The 26,886-nt window shown below is 28.4% G+C and overlaps 3 protein-coding genes and 1 long non-coding RNA gene across 6 annotated transcripts; all 4 read right to left on the reverse strand.

The window, feature by feature from the left end:
* Positions 1 to 1,944: 1,944 nt before the first annotated feature.
* On the reverse strand, positions 1,945 to 8,105 carry LOC112771163 (uncharacterized). 2 transcript variants are annotated; one of them, XM_072224413.1, is made up of 7 exons: positions 6,786 to 7,697; positions 6,268 to 6,346; positions 5,865 to 6,157; positions 4,310 to 4,354; positions 4,114 to 4,220; positions 2,750 to 2,964; positions 1,945 to 2,386 (listed from the first exon to the last, which is right to left on the reverse strand). In XM_072224413.1, exons 5-7 carry the CDS (start codon positions 4,201 to 4,203, stop codon positions 2,134 to 2,136), a joined length of 558 nt encoding a protein of 185 aa, XP_072080514.1. In that variant the 5' UTR covers positions 4,204 to 4,220; positions 4,310 to 4,354; positions 5,865 to 6,157; positions 6,268 to 6,346; positions 6,786 to 7,697; the 3' UTR covers positions 1,945 to 2,133. The 2 variants fall into 2 exon arrangements, with proteins under 2 accessions (XP_072080514.1, XP_072080515.1); XM_072224414.1 differs by lacking the exon at positions 5,865 to 6,157 and having other exon boundaries at positions 6,786 to 8,105.
* Positions 6,689 to 7,952, reverse strand: LOC112771162 (uncharacterized). The gene has a single exon (XM_025815801.3). The coding sequence runs from the start codon at positions 7,950 to 7,952 to the stop codon at positions 6,753 to 6,755; it is 1,200 nt and encodes a 399-aa protein (XP_025671586.1). The 3' UTR covers positions 6,689 to 6,752.
* Positions 8,106 to 9,756: 1,651 nt separating the features above from the next.
* LOC112772448 (AP2-like ethylene-responsive transcription factor At1g79700) lies at positions 9,757 to 20,615 on the reverse strand. 2 transcript variants are annotated; one of them, XM_025817390.3, is made up of 8 exons: positions 20,249 to 20,615; positions 19,566 to 20,152; positions 19,404 to 19,486; positions 18,011 to 18,099; positions 17,431 to 17,555; positions 16,415 to 16,491; positions 10,726 to 10,959; positions 9,757 to 10,305 (listed from the first exon to the last, which is right to left on the reverse strand). In XM_025817390.3, the coding sequence occupies exons 2-8, from the start codon at positions 19,775 to 19,777 to the stop codon at positions 10,046 to 10,048; spliced, it is 1,080 nt and encodes a 359-aa protein (XP_025673175.1). In that variant the 5' UTR covers positions 19,778 to 20,152; positions 20,249 to 20,615; the 3' UTR covers positions 9,757 to 10,045. The 2 variants fall into 2 exon arrangements, with proteins under 2 accessions (XP_025673175.1, XP_072080521.1); XM_072224420.1 differs by lacking the exons at positions 18,011 to 18,099; positions 20,249 to 20,615 and having other exon boundaries at positions 19,566 to 19,756.
* Positions 20,616 to 23,471: 2,856 nt separating this feature from the next.
* LOC140181663 (uncharacterized) lies at positions 23,472 to 26,338 on the reverse strand. Its single transcript, XR_011876695.1, has 3 exons — positions 26,167 to 26,338; positions 26,018 to 26,072; positions 23,472 to 23,742 (listed from the first exon to the last, which is right to left on the reverse strand). It is a non-coding gene; the product is annotated as an uncharacterized lncRNA (long non-coding RNA).
* Positions 26,339 to 26,886: the final 548 nt, after the last annotated feature.

The raw sequence follows: 26,886 nt of genomic DNA on the forward strand, positions 1-26,886 counted from the left end.
CAAATAATTTGTTTAATTATTAATTAAATAATAAAGTACTAATAAATTAAAAATTAAAAAATAAAAATACTATAAAAAAATACGGTAAAAAAGTTAAATTTTATCATTTTAAATTTCTGTTATTAATTTTAATAATATATTTATTTTTAAATAATATATGTATGATAAAAAAAATATGTTTATTTGTTTGGAGTACAAATTTTATTATTATATTTGTATGTTCATGATTTTAATTATACTTTTAAATACTTTGAATAGATTTATTTTATTATATTATATTTTACATATAAATATATGTTCCATCACGTAATTAAATAAAGATATGTTTTTTTAATAAAAAAATTTAATAACCAAATTAACCATTAATTATGTGAGTAAGTAGTGATCTACGGTAAAAAGAGGAGCTGGCTATACTGGAAAGAGAGGTTGACGCTTCTTGTCACGAACGCGACGGTGCTTGAAAGGACCAAATCTAGGTGATGAAGTGATAAACAAAGAATGGAGGAGTGGAATGTGTTTCAATTAACGGACGTAGAGCTTTGATATTTTAAGAATAATAAATTATAAAATAACCCAACTATGGTTAAGATAAGGGACCAATTACAATATGACACATAATGAAGGGTAACTTACATGTTATTTTAGAGAGATTGGGTAGCATTCACCAACTTTTTTTATTTACAAGTTAGAATAATCTTAACTCATAGCTAATTATCAGCACTTTATCACTAACGATCTATAATGTACTACTAAGCTAAGTTTTCTAACTAATTAACTAATTCAAGTGATTTAATTTGTTAACTAAATTTTGTTATAACACTACTATTCTCTAACATAGAAACATAAATATATTAAAGTAATATGCATATTAGTAAATAAAATATTTATTTTATTTATAAATAAAAAATACCACCTCATTTTATCTTTTTTAACTCATTTTTAGTTATTTTTTAATTTTTAAATAAATAATGTTTTGAAGTATTTATCTTTCTTATAATATATAAATATATATATATATATATATATATATATGGATTTGTTACTCTTTTATTTTATTTTATTTTTTACCAAAAATAGAAAAATTCAAACCTGCAATCTCTTAAATAGATATAAAAAAAATATATCATTTGAATCATAACTCATTGGCTTATTACTCTTTTAAATATTAAAAAAATAATTAAAAAAGAGATTAAAACTTCTAAATACTAGCTAACAAAATAGAGTTTGTATAAAATTAATTTTACAAACTTGATTTTAAACTTAAATTTTTATATCATTCAATTATATTATTTTAATACTCTCTGACTATAATTTCTTTTGAAAAGAATTTAAAATCATGTGTTGAAATTTAGTACTCATTTGATTATAATTTTTTAGTACTCTTCTTTAATACTGTTTTTGTATTTAATTATATTTTTCTAATGAAATTAATATTATAAAAATTAACAATAGTAAATAAAATATATACTAATTTAAGAACACAATAAAAAATATACAAAATCAAATAAAAAATAAAATTCTATAAAAAAAATTATGTATTAATAAAAATAATTAAAAAAATTTAAATGAACAATGAGTACTAAAATTTCTATTAAAAAAATACAATAATATACATCAATGAACATAAAAAAATTCTAAACAAAAATATTTATACTATTAAAAAAAACAAATAAAAAATTAATAAAAAATCAAAACTTAACAATGAGTACTAATAATAATATTAAAAAAATATTTATTTGTAAAATATAACCATAAAAAATTCAAAAACTCTAATAATTATTTTTTTATCTCTTATTAATAATGAGATTAAATAGTAAAATTGGTAAAAAAAATAAATTCTTCAATTAAAAATTACAGCATTAAAAAATATAACGCGTTTTTTATGCTTCTAATCCATTTGCTAAACTCACACAAAATCTTTCACCAAGATTCACGTAATCACCATTTGCAAATCCTTATTTTTTTTAAATTCAAAATTTAAAATTATTAGAAATTAATTAAACTAATTATCATCTGATTTTAATTTCCTGCTTGGGGAAACAAAAGTTGAAAAATCTGCATCGTCACATTAAAGTACCTAAATCTGCATACATATACAGATATAATTCTTCCTCTATCACCATTAACATGCACCTAAGCAGTTGAGGAGAGTTCCCCTCCCTTATCTTCTTCATCCAAGAAATCTTCACGAGCGTTGCCAGCTAGCATAAGGGCAATCAGCCAAAAGAGAGAAGAATCAAGCGATAGAAATGCACCGCCTCCAAGGAGACCGGTTTTAGCAGTCGGACAAGTGTAGGAGAGATCATTGTGTACGTTTCGCTGAAGGTGCATCTGTTCAGTGATCGTCGGCCATAACAACATAGCTGCAGCTAGTCCAGTCGTGAACCTATATATGTATACACAACATTTTTTAGAAAAAAAAAAAGAAAATCTGTTCATCTCATTTATGTTAAAAACATTTATATAAGTGGAAATAATGTGGATGGATAAATTCATTCATACAAATAGAATAACTCAAGCTTTCCCATAAATTCGGATGATAAATGAGTGATGATAAATGAGTTTGATATATAAAATTACAGTGTAGCCATGAAAATTTCAACTTCAAATTTCTTTTCTTATGACATTCCCCTCAACCAAACATACCCTTATCTTATCAAGGAGAACAAGAAAAAGGAAAGTAAGCACATGAAAATTGCATCATAGGAACTAACGGAGAAAAAACAAAGTATAAGGAAACAGCACTTACACTGCAATGTTGAAAAATACCAAGAAGCTAGTGCTCTTAAATAGAACACCTTGTGGAACAGACTTTCCCTTGTAAGGATAGAAGAGTGACATGAATCCGGCCACATTGGATACAATGAAAAATGCAAAGGAAAGGTAGCCCAATGCGACTGTTGGATCAGCTGGGAACTTGCAGGTGACAACACCCTTGCCAGGTACCGGGGTTCCAGCTGCAGGCTGCAACAAAAAAAATTAAAACACAAAACAAATTTTAGAGGCTATAAAAGACAGATTATTCCCAAAATAAAATAAATAAAACAACAATTACAAAAAAACAGTATCCCACTTGATGAGGTCAACAACATGGATAAAACTGATAGCATATTGCCTTGTCCCAGGCATATCTATGTTTATCCCAACCCAAGAGCAAAACACTGATACAAAATTCTAGTGAATATTCATTTGTTAGTACTTAGTACCTATAATTAAGGAATTGAAGTTCTAGTCCATAAAATTTCAAAGAGTGGTTCAAGTTAATCATTAGGGTGATGCTCATAAGGACTAGCTTGAATCACCAAAAGCACAAGTTAGATCTCTTTTTTTGTAAATTCAGAAGCTCACTCTTTAATTACTTAAATTTAGAGGTCCAAAAGTGATTCAACTTAGTTTTTAAAGTGATGGTTAAAAGGCCTAGCTTAAATCAGCCAAGAGCACTAAATCAAATAATCATTTTTCTGCAAATTCAAGAGCTAAAACCATTAATTTATATCATTTTAGAGATTAAAATAAAACAAATATACAGTTTACTGAAACCAAAACAAATTTATATTCCAGAATCATAGAAGAGAAAAGATCCACTTAGTATCAAGAAGACAGAAAAGGTTCTCTCAATTTCAGCCACAGCAGAATCTACATTAACATATTCCCAATTCATTAGAAACACGTCAGATAGCACCAACTAAAGTCAAGCATGTTTGAACAGTTGTAAACCGAAGAATCAGAAAGTCAAAAGTTGAAAAGTACTTCACCATGCATACATGAGTGGTTTATAATTATTTTTTATAGGAAAAAAAAGCATAAGATTTATTTTTTATAATACAATTAAAATATTAAAGTATATATACATCTTTCGACTTCCCTACTGTTTCAATAATGTAATGCATTAATACATATAGACACAAATTACATCCAGATACATTGGTCTAAAGATATTTAGCACAAAACTATCAAACCACAGTTTCAAACAAGCATACCTAAATTTTCAATCCTTACTCATGGATCAAAATTTCATCATCCATAATCCAGGCGATTAAAAAAATTGAATTTTAATATAAATGATATTTGATATAGGAATCCATATCATTGCCTTAAAATTAAGAAGAATACCTTCTTGTTTTCGGCAATAACACCGAGAATGAAAGAGACGACACCGAAGAACGAAATAACGAGAGCCATGGTTTTGACTGTGACAGCCATCGTTGGTGCGATAAACTCTTCAAAAGGAGAAAACAACGAAAGTGTAACCTTTTAGAAGAAAAGTTAGAATGTGAGAGGAAAATTATTCAGCGAGAAAGGAAGTTACCTGATTCTGAGTTGAAAACAAATAGGTTTAGCGTCTTTTAAGATTCTATTGAGAGAAAAAAAATATAAAGGGAGGGATTAGAGATAATCTTGAAACTCTGTTCCTAGCTGGTAGCAGAAGATTCCTAAGTCAACATAGTGTGGATCTCTTTATATATATATAAATAAAGATTTAATTTTTAAATACATAAAAATTAAATTTTAAAATAATTACTTTGAATTTGAATTTTTTTTCGATAAAACAGTTACAACTACTTTTTAAATTTATTATTTAAAAAAATATATAAACTCGTATCAAATACATTAAAATTAAAGTCAATTAATTTTTTACACAAAAGTATAAATAAGTTTGATTTTTAACTGCCAATGAGTAATAGTTTAAATGGCATAGTCTCTCCATACTCAATTAAGAGGTTCCAAGTTTGAGCCTCTTATTTTTAGTAAAAAAAAAAAGTTTAATTTTTAACTGTTGGATTAGGTTTGAGTAAAAAATACAAGTCACGTACTACTAGAATCATTTTTTTTTATAAAAATCTATTTTTTAATAATTTGTTACCATTTGAATAAGTTATTTAACTTAAAATTTAATCCAATTCAATCCAACTTCACTTAATTTTTAATTGTTTAATTGCATTAAAATGATTAATCTTTCCAATGATATTGATAAAAATATAAAATTTATTCTTTTCAATTTTATTTTTGTGTGCATTCGATTCAATATATATATATTAGGATATAGTTTCTATTTCGCCTATCTAATTGAATATTTTAATTTATATAATTTAATTATTTAGATATTCATATAAATTATATATTAAAATATAAATACATATTAAAATAAATTAAATATTATATTTATTTATATAACAAATACATAATAACTGATTTTTTTATATAGAAATAATATTTTTGGAATAAATACCGGATGAAAGGAAGAGTTAACCTTGAGTTTTGAAGAGAGTAAGAAAGAATTGGGCAATGAAAATTAAAGAATGTTTAATTTAAAGGTTAAAAGATGATCCTGGTTCACACTCAAGATCCCCAAGTCAACCTAGTGTTTTTTTTTTTTTTTGTCGGATTGGACAACTTCAATCCTAAGTTACACACTCACACACCCACTCACAATTTCTAAAAACAAAAACCACAAAAATCCATTGAACCACAAAACCACCACAATTATGATGTGCTTATTTGGATGCTATTAAATCGGAAAAAAAAATTTTAAATTATTTTTTAATGTGTTTGACAATTTTTTAATAATAAAAATAAAAATATTAAAAAAATATTTTTTTTTGAGAAACTACAATTTACATTTTTTAAAAGATTTTTTTTAAAAAAAAAAAGATGTTTTCACATAATAAATAAACAGAAAAATATTTTTATCTTATTTTATCCAAATATAATTGATAAATAAAAATATCTTTTTATACGAGATATTCAAACATAAAATTACTTTTACTTTTGTAAAAGATCTTTTAAAAAAATCATTATAAAAAAGATCTTTTCTGAAAATATGACTACTATCCAGAAGCTATAATATCACAACTTAACTCCACCTGGTGTTGTATCTTTCCAACCACTCAATCCCATCGGAGATGGTTTTGTCGCCGAAATTCTCCAGAACACACATTTCTGCAGGCCAATCAAAATCCTTGCTGTCTTGGGTAAAAATAACTACTCACGTGTTTTTACGAAAAACACATACTAAGTTCAATTTAGAGAGAACAAACATCTAGCTAATTCCAGAACCAAGACAACGTCAAAACACTTATTCTGCGGGAAGAAATCCTTTATCACCCATCATGATCAGGCCTCTTACCCTAGTGTCCCACTGCACAATGGTGGTTCTCTACTTTTTGGGCCAATAAAATAATTGAATTTTTGTTAAACATAAATCTCAAATATGTTAAGTTACAATATTACCTAATTTAAAGTTTACTCACCACTTACAATAATTACCTTTATTAACACGTTGATTTGAACACAGCAAAACTGATAAGCATTTAATGGCCTTCACCAGTTGTCATCTTGCTACTGACTGGTCAATGAAATAGTCACCTTAGGCATAATAAAGTTAGGGATACTAGAATTTGCCATTTGTAATTCATAACAAGGTATACTTTGCACAAATGCAGGCACACAGGTCAAGATCCCTTAAAGAATTAAACAATGTTTGCATGCTTTGGAAATGATTTATAAAAGCACATAAGAACGTTGTTTAATTCATGTAGCCCACTTGCACCTAATGGAAAAAGATTTTGTTTGCATGATTTTGAAAATTAGATAGTAAATTGTCTATGCCATCAAAACAACAATGGAATGAACTTGAGCATCAAAACGTAAACTAAGGCATAAATTTTCCAGATTTCTAGAGACACTCTTTTGCCTAAACCTGACATTCCAATCAAATTTCAAAGTTCTAACAAATATATTTCAGAGACCAACTAATAGATAAAAGGAATAAACTTGTACTTAACTTTGCTAGCATACTGTGTATAACTCTCACCAAAAGTCTCAACCATTAAAGCCTCCTCCAGTTTTGCCTTCTGCCTATAATACAACAAACAAACTGCTACAACAAACAGCAAACTCAAGGGTGCACGAAGCGCAAGGAAGTTTGTTACAAATAGAAGCATAGTTGATGAGTATATTGGATGACGGACCCAGCGATACGGTCCAAATTGAACAACAGCAGTTGGCACCACCACATTTTCTGAATACTTAGCAAGATACAATGTTGCATTGTACTGCATTAGTAGAGTTGTGAGAATTAAGGCCCAGATTCCAAGATTGTTCCACCCACCTGGTATCCGGTGAAGCTCTGGCCCTTCAAATGCTGCAAGCCAATGGGCAACCATGATTCCCGCACTAAACACAAGGCGAGACGTCATCGGCAAGTTCACATCCCATTTAGGGTCATGGGGCCGGGTAAAATAGTCTCCATATAACCGCTTTCGAACACTAACGTTGAAGAAAAAGAAATAATGATACACAAAAAAGAAAACGGAAGGCCAGCCTTCAAGGTAGCCATTGAAGAAACCTGGCGGAACCAGAGTGAGCCATGTAAAAGCTGATGTAACAATCGCCAATTGCTCGAACATGTTTGCCTCGCCATGCAAATGTTTCCCAAAGCAGTGTAACCCATAAAATGCAATCAATACAGCTACAAACCACGGCCAAAACAACCATGACCAACTAAAATACATCCAGAAGAAAGGACTGAAGAGTGTATTCACAGTCCATTTTGTGGCTGCAGCTACGATGGATAATATCCCAGACCACTTCACAATATCAATGGGAGTCAGCTGCAAAAGAGCCGCTTTTACTGACTCGACCGAGAAACCTCTCAAGTGCATTTCAATTGGTTTATGAGGTTCAGTGCTGGAGTTACCAGCAACTGAGCATCTAGGAGTTGGTAGTAGATCAGCCCTTTTTCTTGTTGGTTTCAACAAGGAGAATTGCTTTCCATAGTAGCAATTCAATTGGGAACCAATGTGTATAGGTCTGCGGTGAAATCGACCGTCATTATTAAGTATATCAGCATGAAAATGCTTGTTGAAAGGTCTCAGAGAGACGCTATTGCTCACGATCAAGAAACCAAAAGAGACAGCTTTGGAGTGTGAAAGAGCCTTTGCTACTTCCATAACTGTGAAATCAAATAGCACTAGCCTTCCAGAGAATACAAATTCACAAAGCCTTCGAATAAATTGACCTACTCAAGGGTCACAATGATAGTAACAGTAACCCACTAATATATGATAGACCAACATGGTTGTACATTGTTCACTGTTCTCCTACTGCAAGTTCATTCAGCAACCAAGACATTGTTAACTACTCAACATAATCAATCTCTAAACTGTGTAACTGAGAAAACATGAAATGGCAACTCATTACTTTCAGCAAACTAGAGAAGAAGAAAGAAAATGAAAAAAAAAAGGAATAAGCCAAACTAGTAGTGCATGGTTGTCAACCAAGACTCTAGAGAGTTAACTCTCAAGTCTACTATTCACATCTACAGTGCTATAGTAACAATGAAGGGAACCAAAAGAAAATGTCAAAGCCGAAAGGAAAAAAAGAAATGGAACCCAGAATGAAATAAAATATTTAATTGGCGTGACTAACACCTCAGCTATATCTTTGATTTATGCAAGAAAAAGGAAAAGAAGGAATTATCATAAATCTCATATGTTTACACCATGTAGTTCTAGGGTTCAACAATTCAACCTAACAAGTAACAAGTATTGTTAATTATCAATTTGTCATACCTTACAGACGAGCAGAGAGCAACAGAAGGAGCTTGGAAGTTGCAGGCGGCAGCGGCGGACAGCACAAAGAAGTGGCAAGCAGAGGCGGCGGCGCTGTGAGTGAAACACACACACGAGGGAGGAGGAGAATAAGAACCAAGAAGAATGAGAATGAGGGAGTGAGGGAGGACTGAGGGAGGAGTGAGATGCTGAGTAGTGAATACTGAGCTTAGGGGAATTAGTGTTTATCTTTTTTTCCCTTCATGAGTGAAACGACGTCGTTTTTCTTCATAATGTGAAAACCGGCCGAATCTCAGTTCGGTTCGACCGGACGGTTCTTAACCGGTTTGACCATCCAAAGGTGGCTTTTGAAACGGGCCGTTATGCTTATTAGCTGAACTGTTTTCATTGTCGGTTCCCAATTCGATAAATCGGCCGATTTTCCAAACCTTGGTGTAAATAGATTAGGGAAGAAATGAGAAGGGTAAGGAAGACAAGTCCTAAAATAGATTAATGTGTCATGGACTCATAGATTTAATGAAAATTCAAGTTCTTTTTGTTTTACTAAGCATGAAACCTCTTGATGTTTTTTTTTTTTTTTAAGGAAACTTGTTATTCTCTTATTTTGGCATAGAATAAAACCTAAAAGAATTGGAAGGAATAACAAATGGTTATAACTTATATTTCATGACAAAAAAAAAAAAAAAAACTTAATAACATATTTTAAAGGATGTTAATTTTAATTTTTAAAATATGAAATTGAAAAGAGTGTGGGTGAGGAAGATTAGAGCCAAAACAAAAAGTAAATTTATGACAAAAAGTAATTTAAAATATCTTTTTAAAAAGTAAATTCCAATTCTGTAGGTGAAGTTTGATATGACTAAATCTATTTTTTTTTAGTTAACTTATATTGAATACTATTTGTCAATGAAAATAACAAATACACGTTATAAATTTTACTCTCATTATAAAAGAATCACAAATTCAAATTTATGACAATTGTCTAATTTAATGGGTATGCTCTATCAGTCTATTTAGAGCCAAAACTCTTCTAATGTCAGAATTTAGAATCTTAAATTGTTGTTAAACAAATCAAAATAAATGTCTAAATTCAAATTTCATTTTAAGTTATGCTCCTTTTGTTTTAACATTTTAGAAGGACTCTATTAAATCAAATACTTTTTTGTTTTAAAACAAAAAGATCTTGAATAAAATATCTATCATTAATTATTTTTATTCAAGTTTTTCATACATTATTGATCTAAAGATAGATATCCACTCACCTCCATCCTCACCTTAATAACAACACTGCTTTAACATTTTTTTTATTTCTTTTTTTATTTTTTTGTTTTTTCCTCACCTATAACAACAGATACCAACGGCTGAAAAACAAACTCCAACAATTTTTCAAACAGAACCATACTAGAAGAACAGAACAAGAACTTTTGCTTCTTGAAGAGATCACATATTAGAAGAAGGGGAACTTTTGCTTCTTAATAATTGGCATAGACATGCATATCTCCACCACATTTTTCAGGACCATCAAAGATAGTGTTCAGATTGAAACTACTCTCATCAGGATCAGCCATACACATAAGGTTGATGTCATCTTCCAACCCACTACCTTCACCTTGAAAAATATCATTCATGTTGAACTCGGATAATTCGGCATCCATGAAGCTCCATCTCAGATCCCGAGAAAGTATGCCGTCGATATTTGTGTTTGGCTGCTCTTTTTTCTTCTGCATATTTTCTGCATAGATATAGATCTTTTAAAAAATTTTTTTTCAATTAAAATTTTATCATACAAAATGTGAAATTAATTGTTGAAGTTTTCAAATAGTGCAAATAAAAATCAAACCATTTAACAAATTTGCGTCAAATTGCACTGTTAAAATTTTTTTGAGACAAATTGCACATAAATCAAAGTTCATGAAAATACATTTGACTTAATTAGAACTTTGACCACATATATTTTTTAAAGAAATATTCAATCAATTCTAACATTTTTTTTATTAGAAATGATTTAATTACAAAATTAAAAACAATATAAAGACTTAATTAAAAGAATAAAATATATAAAAATCTAAATTAAAAATTTAATGAAACTATAAAAATTAATGTATTAATTAAACCTATAATATATGTATTATATTATCTTTTTTCTGGTTACCTGAATTTGCTGGATCTGCCACTACTGTGGAAGGAGCCTCCTGCTCCACTACTACTTCTGCTTCTTTAGATTCAGTAGAGATTGGAGTTATATGTGTTTGTGCTTCTTTCATAGACGGCTCATTCTTCTTTATTTTGTCAATATAATTGCTTATATCAAAATTTGTTACTGCATTTATTCCTCTGTACTCTATAGCTGCTCTATCATATGCTGCTGCCGCCTCTTCTTGAGTGTCTTCAATATCAAAAATCAAATTAAAAAATATAGTAGCTTAAAGGGAGGGTTAGTAGCTAATTTATCGATGACAGAATAAAGTTAAAAAAACATATTTTTTTAATTGTTTATTATAGAGAATCACATAAAGTTCGTTATTACTTGTAGTACTAAGACTAGGAGGCGTAGAAGTCACGTGCCTTCCGAAGATGTTCATTAATTATTTTAGTTTATGCAAAGTTAAATATTTGTGTCTAACATTAAATTATTAAACTAAATCAAATATTGTATTTTAATAATTCATCTTTAACCATAGGGTGTGCATGGTCCGATCCGGCTCGATCCCGAACACTTTAGGGGCTAATTTGATATGATTTTATTGGGTCTAGGATTGGGTATGGGTCTCAAAAGTAGACCCGGTCATTGTTTCGGGTTGGGTTTGAGCCATAGCTCGGGTCGCCCGAAATCGGCCCGGTTGTCCGGTTATCATACACAATTAATATTCTGTGTTATTAGTGATGGATGATGGCTATTATTATATGAAATTTAAGTATTGTAAACTTTAATATTTTGTGTTATTAGTCATTATATATAAGACTATAAATTAATGTTTTATGTTTAAAATGCATAAGACTTTAGACTAATGCATAATCTTGTGTTATTTGTATTGATTTAAATATTTGGTGTTATTAGGTAATATTAGTATTGATTATGGTTAGACTTTAATTTTTGAGAAGAGTTAGTTCTTATTATATTTTTCTAAGTGAATTTTACCATGTCAAATAATGGTTGGAGTCTTGGAAATTTGGATATTTTTACATGCTAACTTACAAAAAGGTATTAAGGTAATATAATGTTAACGGCCCGATTTTCACCCGGTTTTTACTCGGTATAATCGTGGTCCGAAACTGTATAAATTTCATCGGATCTAGAATTAAGTTCGGGTCTAACAAATAGGCCCGTATATATTTCGGGTCGAATTTGGATCACATCAAACCCGGTTTCACCCGCCCGTGCACACCCCTATTTAACCATTAACAATTTCATAAACTACTTTTTTGACTGATATGTTAGCTACTGAAGGATAAAGGTTCGTTGTAAGAGATTGCATGAACTCTACATCATAGTATAGGTTTTCAAGTACACCGGTACACCGGTATTTCAGTGATTTTTAACCGATGATCTTAATTATATATATTATATATACTTTTTATAATTAAGATCAACGGTTAAGAATCACTGAAACACCAATATACCAGTACACTTGAAAATTTTTCCATAGTATATAATCTCACATACTAATACTATTTAATAATATTAGAGTTATTTTCTAAAATAATTCTTTAAATTGGCCATATATATTAAAATAGTCTATCAAATTTTAATTATATATATATTATATTTTTTAAGATAAAGTATATTTTTTTAGTTTGTGAAAAATTTTAAAAATATTTTTATTTTTATTTTATTTTAATTATGTCCCAAAAGTTTTCGAATTGTACTAATATACTTCTAATAGTTAAATTTTTAAAAAATTTAGGATTAATTCAACAATGATGTATTATAATTATCTCTGATTTGAATTTGAATCCTCTAAATTTTAAATTTTTGATTGAGAGGATAAAGTGTGATCTTTCACCTTTAAATAGTTTCTCTCTTATATTTTATCTTATTCTCACCTATAAAATAAATGGTGAAAGATCACACTTTATCCTTTAAATTGAAATTTAAAATTTAGAGGATTAAAATCTCTCTGATTTACTTGTGTTGATGGTTGTTATTATAAAATTATTACTGAATTAGTTATAAATTTTTTAAAAATTAGCCATATGAGTATATTTGATACAAATCGAATATTTTTTGGACGAAATTAAAACAACCTTAGAAATATTTTTGAAAATTTTAACAAATTTTAAGGACAAAAAATATATTTTATTCTATTTTTTAATTGATAAAAATGTGTCATATTAGAGATATAATATACTTTTGCCAATCTTAAAAATATAATTGATATAATTGGGATTTTAAAAATTATTTTAATACATACCATCAATCTTAAATATCACTTTAGAGTTTAACTCAATAATATAATATTAAAAATGATATAATAAGATCTATAAAACTCTAGTCAAATGTTGGATAGATCCTGGCCAACTAATCATAAAATTAATACTATTTAGTAGTAGTCAATTTCTATTTAATAAAGAAGAAATCTTTTGATATATCTAAGTTTTATGTGGGTTTAAGATCAATTAGCCATGAAATAATTAATTAGTAAAAAAATTATTATTACAATTTAAAAAAAAAAAGTATAAACACATTTATCTAAAATAATACATTCTAAATATTTAGGTTGAGTCTAACACAAATTAAGTAGTGCATTCCTATTTTTTTTTTTTTTATAATATATAGAAGGATAGAAACATTATGTGCTGCAGATAAATTAAGAGGCAAAGAAGAGAGTATATAGGGATAGAAATAGAGAATTATTGCAGTGAAATGTGTATACATTTGTTTTATTTTATTTTTCAAATTGTTATTAATTATAAACTTATTAAAAATTATTGTTAAATATACTAATTTTATATTTTTGGTAAATACTTAATTTTTAACTACAAATTATGTTTTAATTTATTAATGAAATTAAAATATTTAAATAAAATTATTACAACAACTAAAATGAAATAATAACATATTGTTAAAAAATATTAAATTATTGTTATTTTAATTAATTAAACATGTAAAATCTCAATAGGGGACCAATATTAGTCCATATATACTATCGATAAAGAAAGGGACTCTCTTAATCTCCATTCTCTCTTTCACTTTGCAATATATATATATATATATATATATATATATATATATATATATATATATATATTGCGTGTATATTTATGATGAATTGGAGTTACTTACTACTTCAATCTAACAAAAACATTCTTTCAGCTAAAAAGAGATATGAAAGAAAAAGGAGGGAGAACAAAATTTTAATTTGACCGAATGTTAGTTGAAAAATAAATTACTAAATAATTTTCTTAATGCTTATATTAACCTTAGCTTTAGCAAAAATTTTTTAAAATTATATATTATTGGCAATAAATCAGACAACTTTTTTCCCTCCAGAGATACCACAATATTTTCATGGGAAAGATTGTGTAAGGTTGCAAAAGATTAAAATGTTTGATTTGTAATTGTAATATAGCAGTAGGAAATTAGGTAAAAATTCAGGTGCAGCCGACTTCATATGAAATTGATAGTTAAGAATCGTTAGATAAAAATATAGTCAAATTAATTAAATTATTTAATAAATTATCAACTTTGTGTGAAGTCGATTGCACCTGAGTTTCTATATGGGAAATTATCATTCATGATAAAGTGCTTATCAACTTTTGAACACGTTGAATCCATCAACATTCAACATGGTGAAAGTGGGAATGCACGTGTCCCTGTACCGTTTCCACCTGTTGCATGCTAATTTCTATTTTGTTTTAGGTAAATAAAAATCTTTTTATACCATTTAAATTTCCCTCTCTTTATTTTAGGTATTATCAACTAACTTTAAAAACTCTCAGATTTGCCACACTGAACATTTTTTAAACAAATGAAAAAGAAAACCTTTTATAACATTAATTTACTTAAATGTGCCTCTAACACAACAACATGCAAATTCTTATTATTTATTATTTTATTTTGCTTTGAATTGGATTTGGTATTGATATACTACATTTTTTTTGAATATTTTTAGGTGTATATACAAGTGTATAACTATTGTATGGTTTTAACCTAGTAAAAATTATAATTATTATTTACAAAATTATCATTTTAATTTTTTGCATAAGGTTACTTAAAATAAAATAAAAAACTCTTGTCATTAACGAATAAAACAAGAGGTCAAAGCAGGGATAATAGTCAAATTAGTCACTGAAAAATAAAATATTTTAAAATTTTTTAATTAAATTAATTCTTTAAAAATTACGAATTAATCATATTTGTCATTTAGAGACTGCATTAACAATTTTTATTAATAATTAATGACGTAGAATATTAACTGATAGCATACATGATATCTAACATGTTCAATTAGACGTAGATCATATATGCTTATGAAAATCTATCAATTTAATCATTAAATTATATTGGGAATATAGATTATGTAATTGAAAAAAAAAATTAAATTAATAGATTTTGATAAATATATCTAATTAACGTCCAATTCGACATGTTAAGTATTAGAACTTGTTTGGGTGAACTTCTAAAAAAAGATCTTTTGTCGAGTTATCTTTTTTTAAAAAATCTTATGGAAAAGTAAAAGTAATTTTATGTTTGGGTATCTCATATAAAAAAATTTTTTTATCTATCAATTATGTTTGGGTATAACAATATAAAAGTATTTTTTGTTTATTTATTATATAAAAAATATTTAAAAAAAATATAAATTACAGATTCTAAAATAAGATGTTTTTTTCTAATACTTTTACTTTTACTACTAAAAATTTTTCAAACACACTAAAAAATAAAAAATATTTTTTATTAAAAAATATCATTTTTTTATCAAGATAATAACGTTCAAACAAGTACTATATATATTGTCAATTAACGTTTTTTATCATTAATTATCGACAAAATTTATTAGTGAAATTACTAAAAAATAAATATGATTGATTTATAATTTTTAAATAATTAATTTAATTAAAAAACTTTTTAAAATAAAATTTAAAGAATATTTTATTTTTTAAAACTAATTTAATTATTAATCCGATCAAAGCAAGTACAAATGTATTCTGGTAGCACAGGTGGACCATGGTACAATTTAATGATAAAATTAAATGGAATTGTTGAAATAGTCAAATAGCGTAAATAAATAAATAATACTACTTCAAATACCTTTAAAATTAATGAGGTAATCTTAACTTAATTAAAGTCTAAACATTATAAAGTACTATATAAAGTATTTGAGCATTGTTGGTGTGGGGACAGATTCACAGACAAACGAGCAGTTTGGTACTTAGTAGTCTGCCAACTGCACTTGCAGAATCATTCGGCATATTTGACAAATACAAAGGTTGCTTTGCATTCTTTCAAATTCAATTTTTTTAACAACCATGATAAAAAATTTAAACCTAAAATTTTGTGTATGGTTTATTTTTAGTTTTCATTGCTAAACTGTTATCCTTAGTTGCTTAAATTTTACACAAATGATTGGAAATCCTCTATTTTTTAACTAACATGTAGCAAACAAACTTAATTTAATTAATATGTAGTCTATTTTTTCTTTATCATCTTTTTCATTTATTTTTCAAACAAATACATATATTTTGGTAAAAAAATTATTAGCCACGTAACAATACTCTAAAATTTTGTAAGTTAGAATGTAATTCTTTTTTTTTTTTTTTTACTTAGCACTTTCCTATGACACAAAATTAAGTGTAGGAACATGCATGTTTAGGGAATAGTGAAAAAGAAATTTACTTACTATAGGTCCCCAGATAAAGGTACTTGTTGCCATTTACTCTTCCAATTCGTGCTTCCCACCTTCCATTGTGGTGATGCCTACTCAAAAATCCAGAAATATTTCAATGAAAATAAGAGAAAATTTTATTTCTCTTTTTTGAGAGATTTTAACATAATATCTCATCCAATTTATTTGTAAAATATACATTTTTTTTTTATAATTTTAAAATTTTTTTATTTTAATCCATTTTAAATTTGTTGTGTTAACTAATATTAATTTTATCTATTTTTCAGAAAAAAATAATGTTATAAAAATATCTTTTAGCAAAAATTTTATTTTTTGATTAAATTTTGCTTTTCGAAATATCTTTTAACAAATTAATTTTCTATTGATTAAATTGTATTTATACTAAAATATTTTTTAAAAATTTTTAGATAAAATCTAAAAAATCTGGAGAAAGAAAAGCATGGATCTCCATAGACAACCTTCAGAAGCAAGGTTGATTGCCATTTGTGTTTTTGAAAAAATAATTTGAACATTAAAAAGATAATTTGTTATCTTATAAAAAAATAATTTAGTCATTAAATTTTTTTAAAAAATATTTTAGTAAAAATACAATTTAACTAATAAAAAAATAATTTGTTAAAAGGTATTTTGATAAATAAAATTTAATCACAAAAAAAAATTTGCAAAAAGATATTTTTATAAAAAATAATTTAAAAAAATGGGTAGAGTTACAAAAAAATTTAAAATAGATTAAAGAAAAGGTTTTTTAAAAGTTATAAGAAAGAAAAATGTCATTTTAATATCTTTCAAAAAAAAGAGTGTAATTTTTTTTTAAATAAATAAAGTGTACCGATAGGAATTAAAATGCTTTAAATTAAAATACGTTTAGAATATTGTATCGCGTGCATTGTGTATTAGGAATGTAAATGATCTTAGCTTCATGCTTGCACAATTTTTTGAACGAATTTGAATGAATAGTATAATAAAAAAAGATCATTTATATAAAAAGGGTGATGTATAAATAAACTAACCTAGCCACTCCACGATACTTGGAAACACCTCTTGAAAATCCACTGCTCCTTCTTCGCAGAGAAGCCAAGTATTCAGTTTGTGAAACATCCTTCATTTCCTCAATTTCCTTGGCATATGTTTCCATCTGCATTGTTCATCCAAAGTTAATTAATTATAAGTTATATATAATCTTCCCAAAATATAAGAAAAACTGGCTTTCAATGTAACAAAAATTGCATGCTTGGATTGTATTTTTATCTTTAGGATTTTGTAAAAAAAAAAATTTACAACATTTTAAAAACAAAAATATTAAAAATAAAAATATATACCAAATACCAAAAGTCTAATCTCGTTTAGATAAAATATTGAAAATAAAATCCGAGACCTCTAGGTCAGGATAGAAAGACTATGTCATTTGAGTTATAACTCGTTAGATTTTGAAAAAAAATTTACTATCATTTTTAATGAAGATATCATTCAAATTGTTATTCTTTGATAAGTATTTCCTAAGCAACATAATTATTCACAAGTAATTTTTTTTATTAAAGACAGAGAGACACAAACTCGCGACCTCTTATATATATATATATATTAGTATACCGGAAAATTTAAGATTGTATTAGGTCCCCAATACTTTAGAGCAGCAAGATCATAGGAGCGAGCAGCAGCTTCTTCTGTATTATATGCCCCTAAATTCACATGTAAACTGTAAAGTCACAATAAGTAAGTTAATATTTTTTGTTTAAAAAAAAAAAACATAACATATATTTTTCCAAATTTATAAAGAAACTCAATATAATTAAAAGTATATCATTAAGAATTAAAAATTCATAAAAACCGAAAGCTTGTGTGAGATCCAAGATTTATTAGGGAGACTTACCTAAATAAACTAAAGCAGCGACAGAAGTGTATGGGATCGTTGTCATGGCAGAGGTTGTCATAAACAGATTAAAACATGGCAAGTGAAAACACAAGATAAAGTCAAAACACTTAACATAAATAACAAAACTAAACATTACAGATCTCCTTGATTTTCCACTGCTTTTTATTTGTTCATTCATGTTTTGAATACACTATAATTTAAGAGAGTGACTAGTGCAACTCTTTAATGTTTATGGTCATTCTATTCATCTTTAGGTAGGATTCTCTATTTGAATAATAATTTAAAAATATTTACTATCTATATTTTATTTCTAACTTTAATATATGTTTGTAGAAGTCATGTATTAATTCTTAGCTGAGTTAGTTGTTAACTAATTTATTCAATCTAATTAATTTTTATTTATAGCTTAATAGTAAATGAATTTTAAAAATAACAAATAATAATAGAAAATATATTGTGCACATAAATGTTGTTAAAAAGAATTGTAATTGTTTTTAAAGAATATTCTCAATTTAGATAAATAATTAATTTAAATGATTGAATTATCCTAATTTTTAAGAATGTCAATATATAAAAAAAATACTTTAGTAAAATCCAATTATTAATAATCTGACAAGCAATTATTTTTGTTTCAAAACTTTCTTCAGGTACTCTCAATGTTATTCAAATATAGTAAAGATTCTAAATTGACTAGTAAAGATCACAAAAATATTATTATTGTCTATATTTGTGACCATATGAAATGGATAGAAAATTATAAAAAAAAAAAGAAAAACAAACAGAATAACATAAATCATATGACAAAATTGAGTACAGTTTAGAAGAAATTATACAAAAAAATATATAACAAATGTAATTTATAAAACTTAAGTGTGTTGAATAATTAAATAAACTTTTTTTACACACATCTATTAAAATATTTATCATTTCAAAAAATATAATTCTATAGATATATTAAAAAACAATTTTCATCAGAATATTTTATGTTTGTAAGAGCTATAAGTGAGTTTAGTTTAATTAAAAAATATAAATAAATAACAAACCTATGAAACAGTAAATGAAGATGGACAAATAAGAGTGAAAACAGTATAATGAAAAAAATTTAGTTACCTTGTCGTCCCTTCTTACTCTGGATATTATTCCAAGAATTCTTGTCCCACAGATGAGCTTCAAACCTCCCTGTCCACCTATGCCTATGGATCATTAAACATATTATTGATTATTACAACAGTCAACAGAGACATGCAAATGAAAATAAACATGAAATCAAACCTGGTGACTCCTCTGTAAATGGAGCTTCTTTTGTTGACACTGCTATTGTCATAGCTATTTGTTTTCTTCAATACTTTATTCTGTGATAACTTCACATTATTACTGCTATTTTTGCTTCTTGGATACTTATCATTATTATTAATCTTTAATTCAAAATCAGCACCGATAGAAGATGATGAAGATGAAGAAGAGGAATTAGGAGACCTCTTCATCTCACCACCACCACCACCACCCTCTTCGTCCAATAAGAAGAAAATATTGCACTATGTAATGTGTATTTTCTGTTTTCTATTCTTCTTTACCGGAACAGACAAAATGCCTTTGAATGTGTGTCAACTCCCTCTCTCTCTTTTATGACTGTTTAGTAGATTCTATATATATGAGGGCTTTCTGTCATGCACCTTAAAAACTACCGAGAGTAATGCACTGCTGGTGCATGTGGACCTCTCTTTAAACCACATATAATAAGTAAAAGTAATTGATGATAAAAATGTATAAATGGTTAGATGGCTCTAACAGTGTGAGGTTCTGTCTTTGCAGCTGCCCTTTGCACAATCATCATTGTTGATAAGACCTTGCTAGTTTCACTATCGACAACAAAAAATGAAATAAGAACCCATAATAAATTGAAGAAGATGAAACAATGTAAATAAAAACGAAGATGAACAGTAAACTGATCTTACTAGTATGAAATTCAAAATCTAACAGATCTGAGAGAGCAATTCTTCAATTGTAGCAGTAGAAACTATGAAAGTGGCCCATTAGGATAAAAAACAGAAATAATACTAATGTAAATATTGTAATTGTTTATTATATTTTTAATATAGAAGCAGCTTTTAACAGCTTTTTTCTGGTAACCTAAGGTTGGTTACCAAAACAGAGAGATAGACTAAGAAATGAAGAAGGAATAATAAAAAAGTTGGACAAGTTGATAACTAGGCAAATGGGAGAACATAAATAAATAAATAAATTTATTTTTTTTCTGGAATTAAAATGTCAAAATTGTTGTTGGAGTGGTGGGAACTTGAGAAGAAGTGAAGTCAAGGTAGAAAACAACTAGGGAAAGGAAGTAGAAAAGGAAATTAGAATAGTGAATGGTTTTATTTTGAACTTGGGTTAAAAATTTGAAGATGAGTTAGTTAATTGACTATAGGTGATGAAATTTTACGCTTACTCTTGGTGTATAGTTTCTAACACTTGGCACTCTGCAGACATGCTACCAATGAGGATTTGGGTTCTATGCTGGCTTTCCTTGTTTGGGAATCTGTCCAAGTTCGTTGCCACCATGATATGTGAATAAATTATTTAAAAAATTTGTATGAAAGGACTGATTTTCTTTGTTAGAAGATATTGTATTTGTATAATAAATTATAAATAATTATAACATATAAATTTATTTTTGTTAACTTATCAAATAATTAATAAAATTATAAAAATTCAACTATATTATTGGATTCTCGGACTATTTGTTATATTGTAGATATTAATATAATTTATTAAATTAAAATAATAAAATTATGCATGTATATACTATAAAACACACAAAATACAAAAATAACATATCTTAATAATAAAGAGTGCATAAAAAATATGTACTCCATGCGTACTTAGAGAAACATATGATTAATGTGTATAATATGCCCGTGATTGTGATTTTAAACTTACAATAATTTTGTTATTTTATAGTTATTTCATACTTCTCTAATCAAATAAATTTTGTAATAGTATTTTTGAAATTTCTCTACTTTTATTACAAAAATAAATATTGCAATATTTTTCAAAATAATGACTAAGTCAATTTATATTGACAATAATTTTAAAGAGTAAATGATTAAAACATATCATGTGAATAATTCAAAACATTAAACTAACAGAAAAAATAAGCTATAGAAAAAAAAATGTAGTTCCTCATGCTAGCTATTTGTACATCCCATATTAAGTTAGGAAAATATTATATTTTGTTTTTTTTTTTTTAAGTTTATGCAGATAAAAATAATAGAGATGACACATGCTTATGGGATTTTTTTTAAATAAATTAAATAAATATTTTATTTATCGAAATAAACATTTTAAAACTTTTTTACGAAAATGAACTTTTTGTCTTATTTTGTTTATCGTGTAAACGAAATAACATTACAGTGTAAACGAAATAAGACTGACATGTACAGATGTATATATTTCGTTTATGTATAAACCAAATACGTGTAATATTATTTCATTTATACTGCAAATAAAATACGTGAAAAATTTTGACGTTTATTGTGTAAACGAGATACGTTATGACAAATTTTCAGCATCGATAAGAGGATGTGCAACCCTTAGTATTCTTCACAACTATTTCACTATTTCTTCTATACTTTTTTCTTCCGCAAATTAGCCATAATATATAGTACTAGTGGATATTTGGTTGTATGTGTGTAATGGTGATAATAGGGTCGTTTTTGAGTGTGAAAATCCGTTTTGTTGCGTACCTGGCGAGTTACTTCATTGTCGGAGCTGAAGAGTCTAATATTGAGTAGCGTTGCTGGTAGTGGGAGAAAAGAGATAGAACGGTTAGGGTATAGGCTGCTGGCACCAATGAAAAATGGAATCTTTCGGGTTTCGTTTGTTTTGTCTGCACGACGACGAGCATGTGCGACTGATATTTAAGATCCATGAAAGAATCATGGCCGAACAAGTGATGGAGCATTTTGTCGAAGTTGGTGATGTCAGTGGCGGTGGATCTGAACAGTCGGACTTTGTGCAGGATAATCCACCTCTCGCACCACCACCGATACACGTTGCTAGTCCAGTGAATGACATGGACATTGACGGTGAGGACTCAGACGAGGAGTATATTGCGAATAGCAACGAGAACAGTTCTTAAGAAGATGATGACGAGAAGGAGTTTGTGCCGGAGACCCCGGTCAAGCCATCACGCCGGTATCTTCTGTTGTGGCGGAGTTTTGTTGGGACAATGGGGGCCACGACCCCCAAAACTTTTGTAAGTAGTTCTATCTCTAAGTAAAACAAGTTTATATTTTTTTCTTGCATGCATATATTTTAAAACTAAAACAAGTTTATATTTTTTTCTCCCATCTTCACCATCCTTTGAAACTTTTTTCTTGCATGCATATATTTAAATCAATATTACACTGAATTATATTTGGTTTCTCATATATTTTCATGCATTATTTTATTTTAAAATAATGAAAATTATAGTATAACTAATAATAATATCAGTTATTAATAAAAAGTGAATATTTTATTTTAAATCAACATTACAAGTTAAATGTTATTGTAGTATCAACATTGTTTACATTAATAAATTTTGATATTTTTATTTTATTAAAAATTTGCGATTTTATTTTGTTGTATTATATTATTTGATTGTAATGAAAATAATATCAAAGATAATTAGTTTTGAGACTTTTGAGAGATAAATATTGTCAAAAATAAAATTAATTTTTTAAAATGTTACAAAATAATCTATAAGTCGTAATTGTAACACCCTACCACACTTAATCTTATGCTTAAGTCATAAGACTGAGATAGTAAGGTATTACGACCTTTAAAAGTAAATATATATATATATACAGTAATAATGAAAGAGATATTTAACTAGGAAAAAGTCTAGGAGGCCAGCAACTTTGTTAAATTCTGGCCAGCATGTAACCAGCAAAGAAAAGTGAGCTATTGGATGAAATCTCACACAATCTCACACCATTAAAACCATCATTGATGGCTATTTGATGGCTACAAATCACAAAAGTTGCTGGTCCCCTAGCATTCCTCTTTAACTAGGAGCCTTGAAAAACGGGTAAAAACAAAATCGCAAAATAAAAGCGCGTCGCTCAGGAAACGAGATAACTTGCTTGCTAAGAAATCTAAAGATAATAAGTATAAATAGACAGAAAATGAGAATAGAGAGTCAATGATACAAAATAAATAACTCCTAACTCAGCTTGCGAAGCCAATGTTGGCCGGAGAATATTTACATACATATATACATATCCCAAAAATCCCAGATACATAGGTAAAACCCTAGCCCTCCTTTAGTCTCTAAGAGGAACAAAATAAACAAGTTTCTTGGAGAGAAAGCTAAATACATATATACCTAAGCTACATAACTAAAGAACCCAAAAACTGCTCCGCTTCAGGAATCCAGACGCCTAGCGGGGTGCCTCTCGACCTGCATCTGAAAACAACAACACAGTATGGGGTGAGAACCGGAGGTTCTCAGCATGGTAAAGGTGTCACGCACATAATATATAAGGTCCTGGGAATGCCAGAGGTAATCCTAGAACGCTGACACTCAGATTTTAAAACTTAAGTTATTAACCAGAAACAAAAAAAAAAAGGTGGTCTTCTAGGAATACCTAAGCCTAGCTTAAACCTAACCCTAATACTAAGTTTTTTCCACCATTTCCTCCGTCCCTCCATCTCCGATTAGTTTACATAGACAAATAAGCAAACAAGGCAAACACAAGTAACTTACAAGTAATACAGATAACAAGTACAGCAAATAGCATGTTATAATCACGTAGGCATTCCCAAATAGTTCACAAATAAGCAATTCAAACATTGTGCACATGATGCATGTCTGTCCTATGGCTGTTGATATCAACTGTCGGTTACGTACCATCCCGACATGTTCTCAAGCTCAAAAATACACCATGAGGAGAATCCCCAAACTGACATGGGGAAGAGAACTCCCTAATCTCAATAATATCCATGGGACGAATCTCAAGCTGACATGGGGAGAAGAGACAACACCCCAAGCTGACATGGGGAAAACAATATCCCAAGCTCAAAATATTCAATCATTTATCATAATTATCACTTTCATTCTCGATACTAATTCATATCTCATCTCATCATTCTCAGTTCCTTACATTATTCTTTTACTTGCCTCATACATTTCATAATGTAGAAAATTAATCATTCAAGCCTTAACATCATAATTCATTCATATATACACCTCCTTCTTATACAATTCATAATTTTTAACCTTTACTTTATTCCCAAGTTATCTCTATTTCCTAACTTCAACTAATTACTAGGTCTACTAATAAGATCTAAGGTTAAAATGATGAAAATATAGGTTTAGAGGTTCGAAACCATGGTTGAATCACAAAAATACAAGTGCTTGAAAAACTGGGTGTGTCCGGACGCACACAAGCGTGCGTGCGCACGAGTGCGTGCGTGCGCACGAGTGCGTGCGTGCGCACGAGTGCGTGCGTGCGCACACCAGCCAGGAATTACTTGGTGTGCGTGCGCCTCACTTATACAAGTGCCACCAGTAAAAAGCATATCCTGATGCGTGTGTACGCACAATGACGTGCGTATGCACACTCTCTAAAAAACACCAGGTGTGTGTGCGCACAAAGGCATGCGTACGCACAGGTGAAAGTTTTGCTACTGCTGGGTGCGTGCGCACACCCGTGTGCATAGGCACACACCAGAAACTCTGGTTCTGCTGCATTTTAGAAATTTCCAGTTTTTTGTACCAAATTTCCGGCATCCATAACTTCCTCTACAGAATTCGATTTTTCGCAAAATTTATATCATTCTCAAGCTTATAAAACTCTCTTCAATTTGAAACAAATCTCATTTTTATCCAAAATTTGAGAATCAAGTTATGGACTACCGAAGTTCATTAAAAATCAGTTTTTACCAAAATTTACCAAACCCCTATTTTTACCAAAACCTCATTCCATACCAAAATATTTCACAACCAAGACATACCAATACTCAACCCCACACCTTCCATACATTTTACAACACACCACACCTAATATTCTCAATCATTCAATAGCTCCTTACATATTCACATACATCTTCACAATTCCAAATTAAAGACAATAACAATTATACTCATGTTTATACATAGTTCCCTTGTCACACATGTACATTTAACCCTTTTATTCAATAATTACCCACAATAAATGTTCTACTCCACTCTCATGAATGGCTCAACTCTTACATAAAGAATTTGCTAATTAATATCAAATATGCTAAGTCAACCTCCATCAACTCAATTAAATTCACCATCAAGCACCAACACCACACTTGCAACAAAACCATCAATCACCACTGATTCTCAATAACGTTTAATAAATCCATTAAAGTTGCTAAACATTAACATAAATGCACATTTCAGCTTATCCTATAGTTCTCTAGCCTAAGTTTTCACAGAGCATTACATATTAAATGCGCGAAACCTAAACCATACATTGGCCGATTTTTCGTGTATTTATCCAAGGTAACCCACTAGGCAAAGTTGTATGCCTCACCCACAAAAAATCCAGCAACTAAAACTCTCACCAAGCTTCCAATTAAGCTTCTAACATCTCCAATTGTCTCATATTACATATTTACATGCACCTAACATAATTATCACAAGCATATTCCCAAAATTCAATACCCAAAACACCAAATTAATGAATTAACTAGAGTTATAGGATTCTCACCTTATCAATAGAAAATTAGGACAAGACCCGGCAAGTCCACCATGTTAATTTGATCCTAAACACCGAAATTGAATAATTTTCAACATAATTGCTCATAAATTTCCGAAATTGGTGGAAACTGGCTGAGAAGAGAATAGTGAGTTACCTACCAAATTATTCCATGGGTTTTGTAGAGCTCGCACGGTGAACGTGTGGTCGCAAACGATTCGTCAATCGGAGCTCCGGATCAAAAGTTATTGAGAAATGAAATTTGAGTGAGGGTTTTGGAAGCTTCAAACGTTCTTCATCCTCATGCTGAGCTTTCCAGCGTGTTGCATGCCAAATGAGGAAGAAAATGAGCTTCAGCTCATTTAAGTGATGGGTCCGGCTGGGCCCACGGGCCCGGTTTGGGTTCGGTTCGACCGGTTCGATTTGTTTGGTCCAATTTTGGGCCAAATTCTTTGAAATTAGTGTCAAAATACTCATTTTAATGAGCTCTATCCTAATTTAATATAATATTTTTATTTTTATTTTTTATTAAAATTTAATTTATTGACTAATTATTCACTAATTTTACGGAGTTTACAGTAATTATTTTTGTATAATTTAAATAAAAATCAGTTTTTTGAAAAGAAAAATAAGTTTTTAAAATAAAAATAGGTTTTTACGGGCAAAAATAAATTTTTTCATATAAAAATAATTATTTTTTAAAAATTAACTTTTTATTTAAAATCAAATTGATTTATTAATCTAAACAAAATTTTTTTTACGAAAATCAATTTTACTTTTTTCGTTAATCTTAACCATATGTAATCCTATATTTTAATTAAGAAATTTAAAAATAAAATAATTAAATTTATAGTTTTTATTTGAATATAAATAATATTATA

This window comes from Arachis hypogaea, chromosome 18, assembly GCF_003086295.3.
Source record: "Arachis hypogaea cultivar Tifrunner chromosome 18, arahy.Tifrunner.gnm2.J5K5, whole genome shotgun sequence".
NCBI classification, from domain to species: Eukaryota; Viridiplantae; Streptophyta; class Magnoliopsida; order Fabales; family Fabaceae; genus Arachis; species Arachis hypogaea.